The following is a 23135-nucleotide window of genomic DNA, read 5'->3' on the forward strand; positions in this document are numbered from 1 at the left end:
GAAGGAAATCAAACTTAGTACTGAGAACTGCCTTATCTGCATGAAATATGAGAAAAGGAGAATCAGACTGCAAAGCAGGGAGTTCCGAAACCCTCTGAGCAGAGGAAATAGCAATAAGAAACAAAACTTTCCAAGATAATAACTGAATATCGATGGAATGCATAGGCTCAAACGGAGCCATTGTAAAACTTTAAGATCAAGGTTAAGACTCCAAGGTGGAGCAACTGATTTAAATACAGGCCGGATTCTGACCAGGGCCTGACAAAAGGATTGTACATGTGGCACATCCGCCAGATGCTTGTGTAGAAGAATGGAAAGAGCAGAAGTTTGACCCTTGAGGGTACTGAAAGATAACGCTTTCTCAAGGCCTTCCTGGAGAAAAGACAGAATCCTTGGGATCCTAACCCTACTCCAGGAATATCCTTTAGATTTGCACCAATAAAGATATGTACGCCATATCTTATGGTAAATCCTTCTAGTAACAGGCTTGTGAGCCTAAACCATGGTCTCGATAACCGATTCGGAAAAACCATACTTGGCTAAAATAAAGCGTTCAATCTACAAGCAGTCAGCTTCAGAGAAACGAGATTCGGATGAAGGAAGTGCCCCTGAAGCAGAAGGTCCTTTCTGAGATTTAGTCTCCACAGAGGTAGGGACGACATCTCCACTAGATCTGCATACCAGATCCTGCGAGACCACGCAGGAGCTATTAGAATCACTGATGCTCTCTCCTGCTTGATCCAAGCGATGACTCACATGAGGAAAGCAATCTGAGGAAACAGATATGCCAACCTGAAATTCCAAGGAACTGGCAGAGAATCTATCAGAAAGGCTTGAGGGTCTCTCGACCTCAAACCGTACCTTGGGAGCTTGGTGTTCTGATGAGACGCCATCAGATACAATTCTGGTAACCCCCATTTGGTTGTTAACCTGGAGAACACTTCCGGATGAAGTTCCCACTCCGCGGGGTGGAAAGTCTGTCTGCTCAGAAAATCCGCTTCCCAATTGTCCACTCCTGGAATGTGGATGGCAAATAGACAGCAATTGTGAGCCTCCGCCACTGGATGATCCGTGCTACCTCCTTCATGGCTAAGGAACTCTGAGTTCACCCTTGGTGGTTGATGTAGGCCACTGAGGTTATGTTGTCTGTCTGGAATCTGACAAACCAGGCAAAGCCATCAAGGCATTGAAAATCACTCTCAACTCCAGAATGTTCATGGGGAGAGCAGATTCTTCCTGAGACCAAAGTCCCTGCACCTTCAACGAGTTCCAGACTGCTCCCCAACCCACCAGGCTGGCATCCGTGGTCACAATTACCCAAGAGTGTCTCTGAAAACACGTCCCCTGGAACAGATGGTCTTGTGACAGCCACCACGGTAGGGAGTCCCTTTTTGATTGGTCCAGAACTATTCTCTGAGATAGATCTGTATAGTTCCCGTTCCACTGAGCGAGCATGCATAGCTGCAGAGGCCTCAAATGAAACCGGGCAAACGGAACTATGTCCATGGAAGCCACCATCAGCCCGATTACCTCCATGCACTGGGCTACTGATAGCCGTGTCGCCGACTGTAAGAACAGGCAAGTGGACAGAATCTTGACTTTTCTGACCTCCGTCAGAAAAATCCTCATTTCTAGAGAATCTATAATGGTTCCTAAGAAGGTCACTCTTGTAGCCGGAACCAGAGAACTTTTTCCCAGATTGATCTTCCAACCGTGGGAACGAAGAAACGCCAGTAAGGTCTTTGTATGGGAATCTGCTAGCTGAAAGGATGGTGCCTGAACCAGAATGTCGTCCAGATAAGGTGCCACTGCAATTCCTTGAGACCGAATCACTGCCAAAAGAGCTCCCAAGACCTTTGAGAGAATTCTGGGAGCTGTGGCAAGGCCAAATGGAAACGCTACAAATTGAAAATGTTTGTCTAGATAGGCAAACCTCAGATATTTGTGATGATCCCTGTGAATGGGGACGTGTAGGTACGCATCCTTCAGGTCTATGGTTGTCATGAATTGACCCTCCTGTATCAGGGGCAGAATGGAGCGAATAGTCTCCATCTTGAAGATTGTTACTCCGAGGAACTTGTTTAGAAATTTTAGATCTAGAATGGGTCTAAAAGTTCCCTTTTTTTTGGAACCACTGTTTCTGTTTGGTAGAGGCCAGGAAAGACTTATCTCTGAAATTACGAAAGGAATGAAAATTATTCTGACATCCCTTTATTTTGTTCTTCTTGTCTTGGGACAGAGAGGAACCTTTACCGCCCGTGATATCGGAAATAATTTCTGCCAATGCCGGCCCGAACAAGGTCTTTCCCTTGTAAGGGATTGCCAAAAGCTTAGATTTGGAAGAAACATCATCAGACCAAGATTTAAGCCATAGGGCTCTATGTGCAAATATAGCAAATCCGGATATTTTGGCTCCCAACTTGATGACCTGTAAGGAAGCGTCAGTAATAAAGGAATTAGCTAACTTTAGAGCCTTTATCCTATCCTGAATCTCCTCCAAGGGAGTTTCTGCTTGCAATGACGCAGACAAGGCATCAAACCAGTAAGCTGCCACACTGGTTACTGTAGCAATGCACACTGCCAGTTGCCATTGTAACCCTTGATGAGTATACATCTTCTTTAAATATGACTCCAGCTTTTTATCCATTGGATCTTTGAAAGAGCAAAAAATCTTCAATAGGGATAGTAGTTATCTTAGCCAAAGTAGAAATCGCCCTTCCACTTTGGGAACCGTCTGCCACGACTCCTTGCTGGAGTCTGGGACCGGGAAAAAGAATTTAAAACAGGAGAAGGGGAAAAAGGTATCCCTGGCCTTTCCCATTCCCAGGAAATAATCTCTGTGGCCCGGTCAGGAACTAGGAACACCTCCCCAGGAGCTGGAACATCAAAATATCTATTTAATGTTCTATGTAGGAAAGACCACCAGAGAGCTGAAAAGCAGAATACGAGAACATAGAGATGACATTAAAAATGAGGACATGGACAGCCCAGTTGCAAGACATTTTAAGACTTTTCACAGCTCAGATCATAATAAATTGCAAATTATGGGCATTGAGTGCTTAAAACAAAATAAACGAGGAGGTCATCTTGATAGAATTATTTTGCAACATGAATCAAGGTGGATCTTCAGATTAAACACACTAAGCCCAATGGGCCTAAATGAAAAGATAGAGTATGCATGTTTTCTGTGACCACCAAATCGTAACGTAAAAAAATCCCTTTAAATGTATGTTACTTTAAGCATATAGGAACATACTGTCATATAGATAAGATGTTTTAATATCCATAAGCGATATAAGAGGTGAAAACACCCTTTAGTCTTATTGTGACAAAAGCAATGATGCAAGCCCCTTTGATTAATTTGAGAATTAAATGTGTTTTCAGAACGTAGATCCAGTAAACACTTTACAAAAAAAACCTCTAAATGCATATCGATAAGATATATGTTGATATGATGGTAAACTTGAATATTCATGTGACATAAGATGTGTAATAAATCTACTACTGTGGTTATCAAAAGAGTTAAAGATTCAGGTTTCCTAGAGGAAAGTCCAGATTAATGTGGTCGGGTCTGCAAAAAAGCATGTCCTTAATTAGATCACATATCTAAATGTGCTAAGTTCAAACAACAAACAATGTTTCTAAAGCTAATTCTCTAATGTGAAACTGCAATAGATTTCTACGCATATGAAAGCTATGATGTGGTAACTATAAATAGTGTATATAGTAATGATCAGTTCCGACGCTGTGCAACTTTTAAAACCGTAGTAAATAATAGTTGTTTAAAACCAGCTGTCAAGTAAGCGAGTGCTGTTTAAGGGGTGGACTTTTTGAGCTAATGAGAGTACAAAAGCAGATACACACCCCTCAACCAATACATCTGATGAGGCCCCGATACTCAGCCCTATGTGGGAGGGGAGAAACGCGTCATGATTGAGCATGCACAGGAGGTGAACAGCTGTGAACGAGCCAGCGGAATTTGAAATCGAACAACAACGCTGAAGCGTACATGGCGGTGAGCAAGTGAAGAAGCCGAAAGTAAACTAAGAACTGTTCAGGTTGATCAAACTGGAAAGCAGGTACAGCTGATATTATTCCTGTATAAGGCTGGACAGTCTTGCGGTGGACGGCCTGATCTGTCCTGCCATAGTACATTGTGCGTTGTTTATCCTAATGATTCAGTTGCCGATGGAGCCAGTTATATGCACAGCATAACAAGTACAGCAGAAAGGTGTTACCATATTGCATTGATACCTGAAGGAATTTAACTTACCAGAGCGTGTTTTCAACACTAAGTGCCTGGACTTTTATCTATCCATAACAAGCAGTATAATTGCAATTTTTGGGGCCCCATGTAAATTTAAATGGACCTTTTGGATATCGATATTGATACATAGTTCATATTTTCACGGTTGCACAACATCACAGCTGTAATAATTAGTTACTGTTGCAATTTGGCTTGTCTGCCGGCCAGCTTGTTCTAATGTTTATGTAATTTATTAGGGTATAGTTGCACGGTTTTAGGAATAGGGTGGAGGGTAGACGGCCTGTTAAAACTGTTTGAGTTTTTTGATAATAAAGGCTTTTGATAGACTTTCAGTGCAGCCAGTGTCCCGCTTTGATTGACTTAGATATATGTTCAATCCTCTCTTCTCAAGTTGTATTTATATAATTATTGGGACAGCTAGCACAGTCTTAAAGCAATGGAAAGTTGAGCTATTTGTGCAACACCACACATTTATATTTTTGCTTATCTATTTAATTTACTCGACTTTTTAGGGTTGACGATAGGCGTATCAGAGTCATCCAAGTTGGCTAGAACCTTCTTTAATAAAACACATAGGTGTTCAAGCTTGAATCTGAAGGAAACCACTTCAGCATCAGAAGCAGGATTTACACTATCCGCATCTGAAATTTCACCCTCAAAGGCTACCGAAGTATCCTACTCTTCCGTATGAGAAGGAGCAACTTGAATAGCCTGAGATAGATCAGATACCCCGCTGTCTGACTCGACAATCTTCCTCTTACGCTTCCCTTGCAGCATAGGGATGGCCGCTAGTGCCTCAGATACCGCTGATGAAACCTGGGCCGCTATTTCGGCTTTCAAAAACACTCCCTCGGGAGAAAGAGAGGAAGCACAGGGCACTGCATGAGACAATGGTACAGATTGGGACATTTGTGGAGAAGGCTGTGGCATAGCCTGAACAGCATCCACTTGAGAGAATGGTGGCTCAGAATCAAACTAGTCAAGTCTATCCTTGTATAATAAAGTTCTTTCTATACAAGAACCACAAAAAGGCAACGATGGCTCCACTTGGGCATTTTAACAAATTTTACATATTTCAACAGATATAGGCACTGACTTTATATTACATAGAACAATACAAATACATTTTTTTAACTTTTTATTTTTGTTGCAAAAAACGGAGCTGTCTCTTTAAGAATCTGCCCCCTGCAATTTATACTAAATATGAAATATAAATCAGGCCCATAATGAACAACATTAGAAAATGAGTATGTTTATTTGTTTGCTATAATATTTCCTGTAGACACCCCTACACCACAGCGTTATGCTGTGGTGCCTACCTGACCTCTGATAAGCTGTCTTGCTGTAAAAGAAGTCCGGTTCTAGTCAGAACAGCTGTAGGTCACTTAAGGAAGGCAGACGCAGTCACAATATTCAGAAAGAAGGCGCCAAGAGAAAGCGCGTGTCGCATCTGGGGAACAGGAGCCCGCCCCTTATGACATCACTGTAGTGACTATGGGCCGATCGGCGAAAAACGTAATGGATCTGTTAACAGACTGCTATTAACGCAGGAGCAAAATGACCAATTTAGCAAAAGTCTCACAAGCCAAATGACTATACATAGCCCTCTTGAACTGAGCCACCAATAAAACTATCAAACAAACAAGTCTCTCACCTAGGTCCCACAGTGTCCTGTCAGCCTGTTAAAATAAATCTTCCTGGCCTCAGGAAGACATATGTCCCAGAAAAAAGGTGCGTTATTATTCTAAATCAGCTTGGGTGCCAGGTTCTTAAAAAAAAATAATAAATGGCACCTTCTGTCCAACAGGGAGACAGCAACAGGAATGGGAGAAAGCCGCTCCTCACAGGGTCCTGTGAATGAAAACATAAAACTATGCTTACCTGATAATTTAATTTCCATCTGTGGGAGGAGATTCCACTGCTTCATTCATTACTTGTAGGAATTAAGAACCCGGCCACCAGGAGGAGGCAGACACACCCCAGCCAAAGTCTTAAATACTTCCCCCACTCCCCTCATCCCCCAGTCATTCTGCCAATGGAACAAGAAACAGTAGGAGAAATATCAGGAAATAAATGGTGCCAGAAGAATAAAATTAAATTTAGGTCCTCCAACCGGAGAAACGGGTAGGAGCAGTGGACTCTCCTCCAACAGATGGAAATGAAATTATCAGGTTAGCATAATTTATGTTTTCCATCTTAATGGGAGTAGAGTCCACTGCTTCATTCATTACTTGTGAGAACAAATACCCAAGCTTTAGAGGACACTGAATGAAAAAAAGGGGAGGGTAAAAGGAGGCGGACCCTAAACTGAGGGCACCACAGCCTGCAGAACCTTTCTCCCAAAAACTGCTTCCGCCGAAGCAAAAACATCAAATTTGTAAAATTTTGCAAAAGTATGTAAAGAAGACCAAGTTGCCGCCTTAGCTATCTGCTTCATAGAAGCCTCGTTCTTAAAGGCCCAAGAAGAGGCCACAGCCCAATTTGAGTGAGCCGTGATCCTCTGAGGAGGCTTATGTCCCACTGTCTCAAAGGCCAGACGGATAATGCTCCTCAACCAAAAAGACAGTGAAGTGGAAGAGGCCCTCTGCCCCCTGCGCTTCCATGAATATACAACAAATAAAAACGAAGTCTGTCTGAACTTCTTCGTAGCCTGAAGATAAAACTTTAAGGCCCGAACCACATCCAAATTATGAAGCAACCATTCCTTTGCTGAAGAAAGGTTAGGACACAAGGAAGGAACTACTATTTCCTGATTGATGTTACGATTCGATACAACCTAGGGCAGAAACCCCAATCCAATGCGAAAAACAGCCTCATCAGCATGAAAAAGCAGGTAAGGAGACTCATGTTGCAAGGCCGCTAACTCAGACTCTGCGGGCCGATGCAATAGCCAGTAAGAATAGGACTTTCCAGGAAAGAAGTTTAATGTCAAGAGCATACATAGGCTCAAACGAAGCCCTCTGCAAAATCTTAAGAACCAAGTTCAAGCTCCAAGGAGGAGCAGAATTTCTAAAGACAGGCCTAACCCTAGACAGAGCCTGAACAAAGGACTTAATATCAGGAAGCTCCGCTAGCTTCTTGTGTAACAGTACAGATAAAGCCGAAATCTGACCCTTTAAGGAACTAGCAGCAAGACCCTTATCCAGTCCATCCTGGAGAAAAGCCAGAATCCTGGATACCCTATCCTTGTGCCAGGGATATCCATGTTCCTCACACCAGGACAAATAGGTCCTCCACACCTTATGATAGATGCGTCGAGTTACAGCCTTCCTGGCCTGAACGAGAGTATCAATCACTCTCTCCAAAAATCCTCTCTTGGCGTTCAATCTCCATGCAGTCAGCCTCAGAGAATCGAGATTTTGGTGAAGAAAAGGACCCTGAACCAGCAGATCTCTGCGACAGGTTAACCCTCCATGGAGGAGACAATGACATCCCCACCAGACCTGCAAACTACATCCTCCGCAGCCACGACAGAGCAACCAGAATATCCGAAGCTTGCTCCTGCTTGATGCAGGCCACTACATGAGGTAGAAGAGGCAATGGTGGAAAAATGTAAAGTAGGTTGAACTCTAAGGACACCGCCAAGGCATCTATCAGCTCTGCCTGGGGATCCCTGGACCATGACCCGTAGCTTGAGGTTGAGTCTGGATGCCATGAGGTTTATCTCTGGCGTCCCCCATCTGTTGCAGATCTCCTCGAACACCTCGGTGGAGAGACCATTCCCCTGGATAAAACGATTGTCTGCTAAGAAAATCCGCTTCCTAGTTGTCCACACCCGGAATGTGGATCGCTGAGAGCAAATACTTTTGTTTCTATGCCCATTTCAGAATCCGAGATACTTCCCCCATGGCTAGGGAGCTTCTAGTTCCCCCTGATGGTTTATGTAAGCCACCGAGGTAATGTTGTCCGACTGGAACCAGATGAATCGGGACGACCCCAGGGGGGGCCAAGCCCTCAGAGCATTGAGTATCGCTCGGAGTTCCAGAATGTTTATTGGTAGACTCGACTCCTCTCAGGTCCACCTGCCCTGTGCCTTTCTGGCACCACAAACAGCTCCCCATCCTGATAGACTTGCGTCCATGGTCACAATCTCCAAGGATGGTCTCAGAAAAGATGTCCCCTGGGACAGTTGTCCTGGACGGATCCACCAAGATAGGGATTCCCTCGTCTGTGTGTCCAGAGATATCTGTTGGGATAGATCTGAGTGATCGCCGTTCCACTGTCTCAACATGCACAACTGAAGAGGCCTGAGATGGAACCTTGCGTAAGGAATGACATCTATTCTGGATACCATGAGCCCAATCACCTACATACACCTGGCATCAGATGTCCTTGAGGAGGTTTGAAGGGCAAGACAGCTGGACGCAATCTTGCAACGTCTCTGGTCTGTCAAGAATATCTTCATGGATAAGGAATCTATTATCGTACTCAGGAATTCCACCCTGTTACTGGGAACCAGTGAACTCTTTCCCTCGTTTACCTTCCATCCATGGGATCGAAGAAGGAGACGAGCCCTTGAGTGTTCCTCCGCGAGACTGCAGGACGGAGCCTGGACCAGGATATCATCCAGATAAGGAGCCACTGCAAACCCTTTGGCTCTCGCCAACGCAAGAAGTGCACCCAGGACCTTTGTAAAGACTCTTGGGGTAGTCACCAGACCGAACAGTAGGGCCACAAACTGGAAATGTTGGTCCAGAAAAGCGAATCTTAGGAACCTGAAGTGTTCCCTGTGAATTGGCATGTGAAGGTAAGGATTCTTCAAATCTATTACTGTCATGAATTGTCCCTCTTGAACTAGGGGCGTAATCGACCTGATCGTCTCCATTTTGAACGATGGGACTGACAGAAACTTGTTTAGACACTTTAGGTCCAGAATTGGGCGAAACCTGCCCTCCTTCTTTGGGACCACGAAAAGGTGTGAATAATACCCCAGGTACTGGGACGATAACTCAGAGAGAGGAGAGATCCCTCACACATCCTAGGAAGGCATCTCTCTTCTCTGGACTTGTTCATAGGTTTGACAGGAGGAATCTGCCTCTGGGTGGATGAGTCTTGAATCCTATCCTGTAACTCTGTGCTATGACCTTTAGAACCCCAGGGTCCTGAACGTCTCTTATCCAGGCCTCCGCAAACAGAGATAGTCTGCTCGAATCAGGGGCCGCCCCTTCATGCCGATTTTGTCTCGGCGGGCTTCTTGTTCTGCTTGGTTTTGTTCCAAGAGTTAGCAGGTTTCCGAGATCCCTTGGACTGCTCTGTTTTCGCGGCCGGCTGCTGGCGCTGAGACTTGTCTGCATGAAAGGGACGAAAAGTATACCCCTTAGGCTTATTCTTCTTATCCTGCGGCAGGATCCCTTGCCCCCCCCCCCCCCCCCGATGACCATGGATATGATAGAGTCCAGGCCTGGACCAAAGAGAATCTTTCCCTTAAATGGGAGGGAAAGTAATCTAGACTTGGAAGTCATGTTCGCTGACCATGACTTTAACCACAGAGCCCTACGGGCTAGAACTGAAAAACCTGATGTCTTAGCATTCAGGCAAATAATCTGTATATTTGCATCACAGATGTATGAATGGGCTACCCTTAAGGCCTTAATTTGTTCCTGTATTTCCTTGAGGGGAGTCTCCACCTTGACCATAGCAGACAGAGCGACCAATAGGTTGCCGCTCCAGCCACCTCAGCAACTGCTGCTGCCGGTTGAAAAATTAACCACGTGAGTTGAAAAATCTTTCTCAACATGGACTCCAATTTTTTATCCATTGGTTCCTTGAACGAAGAGCTATCTTCGAACAGAATAGTCGTTCGCTTAGTGAGCGTGGAGATAGCGCCATACACCTTAGGAATGGCCCCCAACAGCTCAAGCTGCGAGTCCGGAACGGGAAATAGCTTTTTAAAAGAAGTAGAAGGAGAAAAGGATGAACCAAGTTTCTTCCATTCATTCTTAATATTGGCCATTTCAATGGGGGCCGGGAAAGTCTGTGGCACTACCCTGTCCTTGTAAACCCTATCTAGTTTAAGGATCGAAGGTTCCTCCGGTAGTTTCGGTTCCGAAACCTCCAACGTAGCAAGCACCTCTTTCAGCAGAAAGCGCAAATGCTCCATTTTAAATTTAAAATCTGTCTCCTCCGCAGACGGAGGCCTAGAAGATGCCGATTCCGACCCAGAGAAAACGTCCTCCGAAGAGTTGGAGTCGTCTTCATCATCAGATAATCTGTCAGAGACATCCAGCTGAGTAGATAATCCCTGGGATGGATAGCTATGTTTCACCTTTTGCTTGCGCTTAGATGGGCGTGGTAAGGCATTAAAGGCCGCAGAAACCGCTGTTTGTAACTGATCAGCAAAATCTGTGGACCAAAAGGCCCCTCCCGCAGGAGGATTAGAAGTGCTCTGGGGAGCTGCATATGCAATAGGAGATGAATGTGGGGAACGCACCTCACGGGACGGAGAACCCCCAGAGGTGGACGGCTTAGTTGTACTAAATCTCTTATTCTTTTTAGATATAGCAATTTTATCAAAGCATGTGGAACAAAGTTGAGCAGGAGGAACCTCCTCACAATAGACACAGTTATTAGTTTTAATTAAAGAGGGAGTACCCTCTAACATATCAGAGTCCTCCATAGCTTGCACCTTTATTGCGGACTAGATAGATATTAAATGGCACCTTTATATCCCAACGGCCGGAGCACTCACCACCTACTATGACCCGGACCCCAGAGAAAACGCTTAGTCTCCTACAACCACCAGTCAAGAAGAGGAAGTTAAGGAGGCCACACCCGGTCACATGGAATGCCATGCAGGAATGCCCCTGCGCTAAAGAGAAAGCGCACCAAAAAAGGCCCCACACAGATCTCTCAATAAGAAAACTGTTTGCACACTGACAGAGCCTCATCTCACACATTTCACAGCATTAACACATAAACAATATCATGTTCAAATCCCCCCTGTTCAATAACCCCCTTACCGAGGGTATTTCCCTTGATTCTATACAGATAAAGGAGACACACTGTGACCCTGTCTTCTTACGTTATCATATGTGTATAAATGAAACGAACTTACCAGAATCTATGCCGTGGAACAGGAACACGGCCTTTCAAGTGTGACAGGATAGTAGCATCGCTCCTGACATGGACTTGAGTGCAGAAAAGCAGGCAGCGAAACTAGTCAACGCTGATTGCTTATGGAGCTGTTAATCTGAGTCGGGATGGTTTCGCAGAAAGACTCTCCCTGTATCTCCGGACTCTAACATTCATCCATGCTCTCACTGAGAGGCTGACAGTATTACTTAAAACTCCAGTCCCATTTGAATAGTACTATCCTCCATAAGAGACTCCTCCGAATCTTCCGACACTAATCTGCCAACCTCCTGTGACAGAAGGCAAAGAATGACTGGGGGATGAGGGGAGGTTTTTAAGCCTTTGGCTGGGGTGTCTTTGCCTCCTCCTGGTGGCCAGGTTCTTAATTCCCACAAGTAATTAATGAAGCAGTGGGCTCTCCTCCCATTAAGATGGAAATGATGAACAGAGTAAGCCTACTCTGGCACACAGTAGAAGTGCAGCAACCTTGTTAGGAAAACACAGTGAGGCCCTCCCCACAAGTTCCTAACTGCTTTAAAGATACCACAGTCCTCCTGAAGAGACTAAAATAGAGTACGGCTAAACCCATGACAGGGAAAATCAAAATAAACACTTGATAGAAGAATCTTGTACAAACACCTAAAATTTTCACCTCCTCCTTGCACCTAAGGCAAAGAGAATGACTGGGGTTTGTGGGAAGGGAAGTGATACTTAACAGCTTTGCTGTTGTGCTCTCTGCCTCCTCCTGCTGGTCAGGAGAGATATTCCCAACAGTAATTGATGATCCCGTGGACTCCTCGTGTCATAAGAAAACAAAACAAAAAAAAATCTGCAAGCACTATCTTAATATTCTATATAATAATATTGGGTGCCTGTTTTCTGTTTGTGAATACAGTACAGTGCACTGTGGGTGTGGCTTGAAAATCACATAAGACTGCGCCTCTAGAAAATGTAGGTTACATTAACTAAGACTGATGTGGTTACTCACAGCTGAGTCAGTCTGGGCAACTTGAACGCTTTGACAGGAAGGTAGGATATTCGGTTTTTGCTCAAGCGAAGAGTAAGCAGAGTCCGGGACAAGTTGTCAAATGATCCAGGATCCAAATGAATGATTTTGTTGTTCCCCAGGTGACTGTAAAAAGTAATTGCAAAACGTGTTACTATTGTTACAGCCCAATTCTGACACTCATTAAATATATAAATAATAATTTAATTTTCTGTATTCATAAGGTTTAGAATTGTATATGTGGCACAAGTAATAACAAACTAAATAAATAAATAAAATTATTGGATAAAGTGACTAACGTTATGTATGCAAAGTATATATCAGTAATTCTCATAAGAGGAGACAGGAATGGCATAGGTGAAGGAAGAGGCATAAGAGAAGGAAGAAAGTGGCATAAGAGAAGGAGGAAGAGGAGGGGCATAGGAGAAGAAAGGAAGGGGCATAAGAGAAGGAGGGAGAGGAAGGGCATAAGAGGAGGAAGAGGAGGGGCATAAGAGGAGGAAGAAGAGGGGCATAAGAGGAGGAAGAAGAGGGGCATAAGAGGAGGAAAGAGGAGGCATAAAAGGAGGAAGAGGAGGGCCATAAGAGGAGGAAAGAGGGTATAAAAGGAGAAAGGGGCATAGGAGAAGGAAGGAAGAAAGGGGCATAGGAGAAGAAGGAAGAAAGGGGCATAGGAGAAGGAGGAAGAGGAGGGGCATAGGAGAAGGAAGGGGCATAAGAGAAGGAGGGAGAGGAAGGGCATAAGAGGAGGAAGAGGAGGGGCATAAGAGGAGGAAGAGGAGGGGCATAAGAGGAGGAAGAAGAGGGGCATAAGAGGAGGAAGAGGAATGGCATACGAGGAGGAAGGAGTAAACATAAAAGAAGAAAGAGGATGGGCATAAGAGGAGGAAGGAGGGGCATAAGAGGAGGAAAGAGGAGGAATAAAAGGAAGAAGAGGAGGGCCATAAGAGGAGGAAAGAGAGTATAAAAGGAGAAGGGGCATAGGAGAAGAAGGAAGAAAGGGGCATAGGAGAAGGAAGAAAGAAAGGGGCATAGGAGAAGAAGGAAGAGGAGGGGCATAGGAGAAGAAGGAAGAGGAGGGGCATAGGAGAAGGAAGGAAGGGGCATAGGAGAAGGAAGGGACACAGAAGGAAGGGGCATAGGAGAAGGAAGGAAGGGGCATAGGAGAAGGAAGGGGCATAAGAGAAGAAGGGAGAGGAGGGGCATAAGAGGAGGAAGAGGAGGGGCAGAAGAGGAGGGGCATAAGAGGATGGGCATAAGTGGAGGAAGAGGAATGGCATAAGAGGAATGGCATAAGAGGAGGAAAGAAAAAGGCAAATAAGAAAACTTACAGTTCTTTAATTTGAAGGTCTTGAGGGAAGCTTCCCTTGCGTATTTCAGTAATCTCATTTGAGCTCAGGTCCAAAGCTTCCAGCGCAACATAGGATTTTAACTGACTTTGCTCAATGGTACGGATCTTATTGTGATGCCTAAAAACATATACATTATATTATTAGTGTTAAACAAATATACATATATATATATATGGAGAGAGAGAAGAGAGAGAGAGAGAGAGAGAGAGAGAGAGAGAGAGAGAAGAGATAGCAGAGAGAGAAGAGAGAAGAGATAGCAGAGAGAGAAGAGAGAGAGGAGAGAGGAGAGAGAGAGAGGAGAGAGAGAGGAGAGAGAAGAGAGGGAGAGAAGAGAGAGGAGAGAGAAGAGAGAGGAGAGATAGAAGAGAGAGAGGAGAGAGAAGAGAGAGAAGAGAGAGAAGAGAGAGAGGAGAGAGAGGAGAGAGAAGACAGAGGAGAGAGAAGAGATAGAAGAGGGAGAGAAGAGCAAGGAGAGAAAGGAAAGCAAGGAGAGAGAGAGAGGAGAGAAAAGAGAGAGGAGAGAAAAGAGAGAGAGGAGAGAGATATATACACACACACTAAAATATATATATATATATATATATATATATATATATATACACAAAACATGGAAGGGAACTGCACTCCAAGACCGGATCAGGTACACATCCTGTGACTCAGTAACATCCAGCCCTGGGTGCTAAATAGCACTCCAAAAAAGCTGTGATGTCACCAGAGCCACAGGCAGTTAACCCCAGTCCGGAATGGGTGCAAGAAACAAGGGAGATTACAAATAAAAAGTAATACAACACATAGAAACACCCAGCACTCACCAGCTAGCTCACAGCTAAGATAAAATCACAACTGGTGAGTGCTGGCCAATGCTCCATCACACGCGTCCAAGTACTCCACAAGAAAAGGTATAAAAGAAGAAAATCTAATGACATGGCCTCCTTGTTCACCTGATCTGAACCCCATTGAGAACCTGTGGTCCATCATCAAATGTGAGATTTTCAAGGAGGGAAAACAGTACACCTCTCTGAACAGTGTCTGGGAGGCTGTGGTTGCTGCTGCACGCAATGTTGATGGTGAACAGATCAAAACACTGACAGAATCCATGGATGGCAGGCTTTTGAGTGTCCTTGCAAAGAAAGGTGGCTATATTGGTCACTGATTTGTTTTTGTTTTGTTTTTGAATGTCAGAAATGTATATTTGTGAATGTTGAGATGTTATATTGGTTTCACTGGTAAAAATAAATAATTGAAATGGGTATATATTTGTTTTTTGTTAAGTTGCCTAATAATTATGCACAGTAATAGTCACCTGCACACACAGATATCCCCCTAAAATAGCTATAACTAAAAACAAACTAAAAACTACTTCCAAAACTATTCAGCTTTGATATTAATGAGTTTTTTGGGTTCATTGAGAACATGGTTGTTGTTCAATAATAAAATTAATCCTCAAAAATACAACTTGCCTAATAATTCTGCACTCCCTGTATATACTGTGTGTGTATATATATATATATATATATTATATATAAATAAATATACATATATAAATAAATATACAGTGTGCGTATGTGTATGTATGTATGTATGTATGTATGTATGTATATATATATATATATATATATATATATATATATATATATATATATATATATATAAATTGATATCTACAAACTTTGCACACAGAGACAAAAAGCTATGTACAAAATAGATATTTTGAGAACATTTGAACTATATATTGTAATATTTAAGACAGGAGGAAAAGATAAAACCCTTGAAGGCATATCTTATATTGAATATTGTTGCAATAAAAAAGTGCCACTCCTTTTAACTCCCCCATGACATGCTACTGAAGGACACACTGATGCCACACACAGACTTAACGAGACATGGTTAAATAAAGACCAGGCTTGTATGAGATACATCAAACAGGTCATGACTGACTTATAGTGCAAAGCTCAGCCGGCCCTCTGGGTCAGTTCAGAGTTTGTGCTCCATAGAGATTATACAGAGAGACAAAAACAAATTAAGCAGATAGACGCTCACATGAATAAAACAAATAACCGTAATATAGACTAGGTATCCCCTGAACAAAAATAGCATAAAGAGAGAACATTTTAGCTGGATAAGAATGAATGTGTTATAGAATTATATATAATACAGATGTCACACAGAAAAACTAAATTGTGACAAGAGTGACTTAAAAGCAAAGTTAAAGGGACATTATACACTATATTCTATTTTGCATAGATGTTTTGTAGATGATACATTTATATAGCCGATCTGGGAGTGTTTTTGAAACAATGTATAGTTTTGCTTATTTTTAAATAACATTGCACTGATTTTCAGACTCCTAACCAAGCCCCAACGTTTTAGGAGAATACTGATATATACCTTCTCCAGCTTGCTCCTGTTTGTGTAGAGTCTTTTTATATGCAGAGGAAGGGGGGTTGTCTGCTATTTACCACTTTCAGTGGGTGTTCCAGCTAATCTTTTTTAACAGAGCTAAACTGGGAGCTTCTAAGTAAGTCTTTAAACAGTTTTATACTGGATTTTTAGATCAGTATCTGTGCATCTTATTCTTTATAGTAGTGTCTATTACATGCAGTTAAATAAAAATTGGTGTATCCTGTCCTTTTAAGTAAAAAATAAACTTAAATAGATTGGATAGAACATTACATTTAATGCCAATTTTGCTCTGATCTCCTGGTGTCGTTTTTTAAAGATTAGGATCACAGGAGGGTACACGTCTGGTAGCAGTGCTTGCAACAATGTTTATATAATAATGTAATACATAGTTGCAAAACCTGTTGCCATAAACTACTAAAGACACATTGCTTGTTCTATCTGAATCATGTCTTTAAATCTAGGTGGTACTAGAGATATGACAGTGATAATGAATATAGATAAATACAATTGCTTATTCTATCTGAATCATGTATTTAAATCTAGGTGGTACTAGAGATATGACAGTGATAATGAATATAGATAAATACAATTGCTTGTTCTATCTGATTCATGTCTATATATCTAGGTGGTACTAGAGATATGACAGTGATAACGAATATAGATAAATACAATTGCTTGTTCTATCTGAATCATGTCTTTAAATCTAACTAGTACTAGAGATATGACAGTGATAATGAATATAGATAAATACAATTGCTTGTTCTATCTGATTCATGTCTATATATCTAGGTGGTACTAGAGCTATGACAGTGATAACGAATATAGATAAATACAATTGCTTGATCTATCTGAATCATGTCTTTAAATCTAGGTGGTACTAGAGATATGACAGTGATAACGAATATAGATAAATACAATTGCTTGTTCTATCTGAATCATGTCTTTAAATCTAGGTGGTACTAGAGATATGACAGTGATAACGAATATAGATAAATACAATTGCTTGTTCTATCTGAATCATGTCTTTAAATCTATGTGGTACTAGAGATATGACAGTGATAATGAATATAGATAAATACAATTGCTTGTTCTATCTGAATCATGTCTTTAAATCTATGTGGTACTAGAGATATGACAGTGATAACGAATATAGATAAATACAATTGCTTGATCTATCTGAATCATGTCTTTAAATCTATGTGGTACTAGAGATATGACAGTGATAATGAATATAGATAAATACAATTGCTTGTTCTATCTGATTCATGTCTTTAAATCTATGTGGTACTAGAGATATGACAGTGATAACGAATATAGATAAATACAATTGCTTGTTCTATCTGATTCATGTCTTTAAATCTATGTGGTACTAGAGATATGACAGTGATAATGAATATAGATAAATACAATTGCTTGTTCTATCTGATTCATGTCTATATATCTAGGTAGTACTTGAGATATGACAGTGATAACGAATATAGATAAATAAAATGGTCGATTCTCAGTGAGAATTTAAATGGTTAAAGGGACATAATATCTTGTAGTTCCAAGACTTCACTGCATTCTTACAGCAAACCAACATACTAAATGCATTTACACCTTGTTTGAAGCAACCAATTTTCAACAACCAAACTCCTGGAGAAGTCAATCTGGACTTTTTACTTGATTAGTCAAGTCTAGGCACTGCCATTTTGTCGGCAACACATGTATTGCTTTGCTGCATCATATCTTATCCCCTTTTCTAGTCAGATATAAAGCATCCTTAGGCTTGTGAAATATGCAGTGGACACTTTCTCTTCTCAGAATTGGAAAACCCACAATTAAACTGCAAGAAAAGGGGGCAAAATGTTTTATTCTGCTTACTTTTTATGCTACAGTCTCATAATCCTTTAACGCCTAATTCTCCTTTGCTTGTGCCTGTGTGTTTGTATGTGCTAGTGTTTTATGTGCTTGTGCCAGTGTGTTTTTATGTACTTGTACCAGTGTGGTTGTAAGTGCCAGTGTGTTTTATGTACTTGTACCAGTGTGGTTGTAAGTGCCAGTGTGTTTTATGTGCTTCTACCAGTGTGGTTTTAAGTGCTAGTGTTTTTATGTGCTTGTGCCTGTGTGTTTTTATGTGCTAGTGTTTTCATGTGATTGTGCCAGTGTGTTTTCATGTGCTTGTGCCAGTGTGTTTTCATGTGCTTGTGCCAGTGTGTTTTCATGTGCTTGTGCCAGTGTGTTTTTATGTGCTAGTGTTTTATGTGCTTGTGCCAGTGTGTTTTCATGTGTTTGTGCCAGTGTGTTTTCATGTGTTTGTGCCAGTGTGATTTTATGTGTTTGTGCCAGTGTGATTTTATGTGTTTGTGCCAGTGTGATTTTATGTGCTTGTACCAGTGTGCTTTTAAGTGCTAGTGTTTTTATGTGCTAGTGCCAGTGTGTTTTCGTGTGCTAGTGCCAGTGTGTTTTCGTGTGCTAGTGCCAGTGTGTTTTCATGTGCTTGTGCCAGTGTGTTTTCATGTGCTTGTGCCAGTGTGTATTCATGTACTTGTACCAGTGTGGTTTTAAGTGCTAGTGTTTTTATGTGCTTGTGCCTGTGTGTTTTTATGTGCTAGTGTCTTCATGTGATTGTGCCAGTGTGTTTTCATGTGCTTGTGCCAGTGTGTTTTCATGTACTTGTACCAGTGTGTTTTCATGTACTTGTACCAGTGTGTTTTCATGTACTTGTACCAGTGTGTTTTTATGTGCTAGTGTTTTATGTGCTTGAGCCAGTGTGTTTTTATGTACGTGTACCAGTGTGGTTTTAAGTGCTAGTGTTTTTATGTGCTTGTGCCTGTGTGTTTTTATGTGCTAGTGTTTTCATGTGATTGTGCCAGTGTGTTTTCATGTGATTGTGCCAGTGTGTTTTCATGTACTTGTACCAGTGTGGTTTTAAGTGCTAGTGTTTTTATGTGCTTGTGCCTGTGTGTTTTTATGTGCTAGTGTTTTCATGTGATTGTGCCAGTGTGTTTTCATGTGATTGTGCCAGTGTGTTTTCATGTGCTTGTGCCAGTGTGTTTTCATGTGCTTGTGCCAGTGTGTTTTCATGTACTTGTGCCAGTGTGTTTTCATGTACTTGTGCCAGTGTGTTTTCATGTGCTAGTGTTTTATGTGCTTGTGCCAGTGTGTTTTCATGTGTTTGTGCTAGTGTGTTTTTATGTGCTTGTACCAGTGTGCTTTAAAGTGCTAGTGTTTTTATGTGCTAGTGCCAGTGTGTTTTCGTGTGCTAGTGCCAGTGTGTTTTCATGTGCTAGTGCCAGTGTGTTTTCATGTGCTAGTGCGTTTTCATGTGCTAGTGCCAGTGTGTTTTCATGTGCTAGTGCCAGTGTGTTTTCATGTGCTAGTGCCAGTGTGTTTTTATGTGCTAGTGTGTTTTCATGTGCTAGTGCCAGTGTGTTTTTATGTACTTGTACCAGTGTGGTTTTAGTGCCAGTGTGTTTTCATGTACTAGTGCCAGTGTGTTTTCATGTGCTAGTGCCAGTGTGTTTTCATGTGCTAGTGCCAGTGTGTTTTCATGTCCTTGTGCCAGTGTGTTTTCATGTCCTTGTGCCAGTGTGTTTTCACGTCCTTGTGCCAGTGTGTTTTCATGCGCTAGTGCCAGTGTGTTTTCATGTGCTAGTGCCAGTGTGTTTTCATGTGCTAGTGCCAGTGTGTTTTCATGTGCTAGTGCCAGTGTGTTTTCATGTGCTTGTGCTAGTGTGTTTTTATGTGCTAGTGTGTTTTTATGTACTTGTATCAGTGTGGTTTTAGTGCCAGTGTGTTTTCATGTACTAGTGCCAGTGTGTTTTCATGTGCTAGTGCCAGTGTGTTTTCATGTGCTTGTGCCAGTGTGTTTTCATGTGCTTGTGCCAGTGTGTTTTTATGTGCTAGTGTGTTTTCATGTGATTGTGCCAGTGTGTCTTTATGTACTGGTACCAGTGTGGTTTTAAGTGCTAGTGTTTTTATGTGCTTGTACCAGTGTGTTTTATATGTGTTTGTGCCAGAGTGCTTTTTGTGTATTTGTGCCAGTGTGTTTTTATGTGCTAGGGTTTTATATGTGTTTGTGCCAGAGTGTTTTTTGTGCGTTTGTGCCAGTGTGATTTTATGTGCTAGTGTTTTATGTTCTATTGTCAGTGTGTTTTTATGCGCTTGTACCAGTGTGTTATATGTGCTTGTACCAGTGTGTTATATGTGCTTGTACCAGTGTGTTATATGTGCTTGTACCAGTGTTTTATATGTGCTTGTACCAGTGTTTTATATGTGCTTGTACCAGTGTGTTATATGTGCTTGTACCAGTGTGTTATATGTGCTTGTACCAGTGTGTTATATGTGCTTGTACCAGTGTGTTATATGTGCTTGTACCAGTGTGTTATATGTGCTTGTACCAGTGTGTTATATGTGCTTGTACCAGTGTGTTATATGTGCTTGTACCAGTGTGTTATATGTGCTTGTGCTATTGTATGTATGTGCTTGTGCTAGTGTGTATTTATGTACTAGTGCCAGTGTGTTTTTATGTGCTTGTGCCAGTGTGTTTTTATGTGCTTGTGCCAGTGTGTTTTTATGTGCTAGTGTTTTCATGTTCTATTTCCAGTGTGTTTTTATGTGCTTGTGCCAGTGTGGTTTTATGTCCTTGTGCCAGTGTGTTTATGTGCTAGTGTTTACATGTTCTATTTCCAGTAATGTTTTTATGTGCTTGTACCAGTGTGTTTTTAAGTGCTAGTGTTTTTATGTGCTTGAGCCAGTGTGCTTTTAAGTACTAGTGTTTTTATGTTCTATTGCCAGTATGTTTTTTATGTGCTTGTACCAGTGTGTTTTTATGTGCTTGTACCAGTGTGTTTTCACATGCTTGTGCCAGTGTGTTTTCACGTGCTTGTGCCAGTGTGTTTTCATGTACTAGTGCCAGTGTGTTTTCATGTGCTAATGCCAGTGTGTTTTCACATGCTTGTGCCAGTGTGTTTTCACGTGCTTGTGCCAGTGTGTTTTCATGCGCTAGTGCCAGTGTGTTTTCATGTGCTAGTGCCAGTGTGTTTTCATGTGCTAGTGCCAGTGTGTTTTCATGTGCTTGTGCCAGTGTGTTTTCATGTGCTTGTGCCAGTGTGTTTTCATGTGCTTGTGCCAGTGTGTTTTCATGTGCTTGTGCTAGTGTGTTTTTATGTGCTAGTGTGTTTTCATGTGCTAGTACCAGTGTGTTTTTATGTACTTGTACCAGTGTGGTTTTAGTGCCAGTGTGTTTTCATGTACTAGTGCCAGTGTGTTTTCATGTGCTAGTGCCAGTGTGTTTTCATGTGCTAGTGCCAGTGTGTTTTCACGTGCTTGTGCCAGTGTGTTTTCACGTGCTTGTGCCAGTGTGTTTTCATGTGCTTGTGCCAGTGTGTTTTCATGTGCTAGTGCCAGTGTGTTTTCATGTGCTAGTGCCAGTGTGTTTTCATGTGCTAGTGCCAGTGTGTTTTCACGTGCTAGTGCCAGTGTGTTTTCACGTGCTTGTGCCAGTGTGTTTTTATGTGCTAGTGTGTTTTCATGTGATTGTGCCAGTGTGTATTTATGTGCTAGTGGCAGTGTGTTTTTATGTGCTTGAACCAGTGTGGTTTTAGTGCCACTGTGTTTTCATGTCCTTGTGCCAGTGTGTTTTCATGTGCTTGTGCCAGTGTGTTTTTATGTGCTAGTGTGTTTTCATGTGATTGTGCCAGTGTGTCTTTATGTACTGGTACCAGTGTGGTTTTAAGTGCTAGTGTTTTTATGTGCTTGTACCAGTGTGTTTTATATGTGTTTGTGCCAAAGTGCTTTTTGTGTATTTGTGCCAGTGTGTTTTTATGTGCTAGGGTTTTATATGTGTTTGTGCCAGAGTGTTTTTTGTGCGTTTTTGCCAGTGTGTTTTTAAGTGCTAGTGTTTTATGTGCTAGTGGCAGTGTGTTTTTATGTCCTTGTGCCAGTGTTTGTATGTGCTTGTACCAGTGTGTTTTTATGTGCTAGTGTTTTATGTGCTTGTGCCAGTGTCTTTTTATGTCCTTGTGCCAGTGTGTTTTTATGTACTTGTGCCAGTATGTTTTATGTGCTTGTGTGTTTGTGCCAGTGTTTTTATGTGCTTGTGCCAGTGTGTTTTTATGTGCTTGTATCAGTGTGTTTTTATGTGCTTGTATCAGTGTGTTTTATGTCCTTGTGGCAGTGTGTTTTTATGTGCTAGTGTTTTGTGTGTGCTTGTGCCAGTGTGTATTTATGTACTAGTGCCAGTGTGTTTTTATGTGCTTGTGCCAGTGTGTTTTTATGTGCTTGTGCCAGTGTGTTTATGTGCTAGTGCCAGTGTGTTTATGTGCTAGTGTTTTCATGTTCTATTTCCAGTGTGTTTTTATGTGCTTGTGCCAGTGTGGTTTTATGTCCTTGTGCCAGTGTGTTATATGTGCTTGTGCCAGTGTGTTATATGTGCTTGTACCAGTGTGTTATATGTGCTTGTACCAGTGTGTTATATGTGCTTGTACCAGTGTGTTATATGTGCTTGTACCAGTGTGTTATATGTGCGTGTACCAGTGTGTTATATGTGCTTGTGCCAGTGTGTTATATGTGCTTGTACCAGTGTGTTATATGTGCTTGTACCAGTGTGTTATATGTGCTTGTACCAGTGTGTTATATGTGCTTGTACCAGTGTGTTATATGTGCTTGTACCAGTGTGTTATATGTGCTTGTACCAGTGTGTTATATGTGCGTGTACCAGTGTGTTATATGTGCTTGTACCAGTGTGTTATATGTGCTTGTACCAGTGTGTTATATGTGCGTGTACCAGTGTGTTATATGTGCGTGTACCAGTGTGTTATATGTGCTTGTACCCGTGTGTTATATGTGCTTGTACCATTGTGTTATATGTGCTTGTACCATTGTGTTATATGTGCTTGTGCTATTGTATTTATGTGCTTGTGCTAGTGTGTATTTATGTACTAGTGCCAGTGTGTTTTTATGTGCTTGTGCCAGTGTGTTTTTATGTGCTTGTGCCAGTGTGTTTATGTGCTAGTGCCAGTGTGTTTATGTGCTAGTGTTTTCATGTTCTATT

At 41.9% G+C, this 23135-nt stretch overlaps 1 protein-coding gene across 1 annotated transcript in view; it reads right to left on the reverse strand.

Moving 5' to 3' along the window:
- The window catches only part of LRIG1 (leucine rich repeats and immunoglobulin like domains 1), a 283023-nt gene that overhangs the window by 81563 nt on the left and 178325 nt on the right, over positions 1-23135 (reverse strand). Inside the window, exons 4-5 of the mRNA XM_053720689.1 lie at positions 13676-13813; positions 12327-12470 (exon numbers count right to left, since the gene is read on the reverse strand). Of these exons, the coding sequence (XP_053576664.1) occupies positions 12327-12470; positions 13676-13813 (282 nt within the window). The remainder of the gene's footprint in view (positions 1-12326; positions 12471-13675; positions 13814-23135) is intronic.

This window comes from Bombina bombina, chromosome 7, assembly GCF_027579735.1.
Source record: "Bombina bombina isolate aBomBom1 chromosome 7, aBomBom1.pri, whole genome shotgun sequence".
Lineage (NCBI taxonomy): Eukaryota > Metazoa > Chordata > Amphibia > Anura > Bombinatoridae > Bombina > Bombina bombina.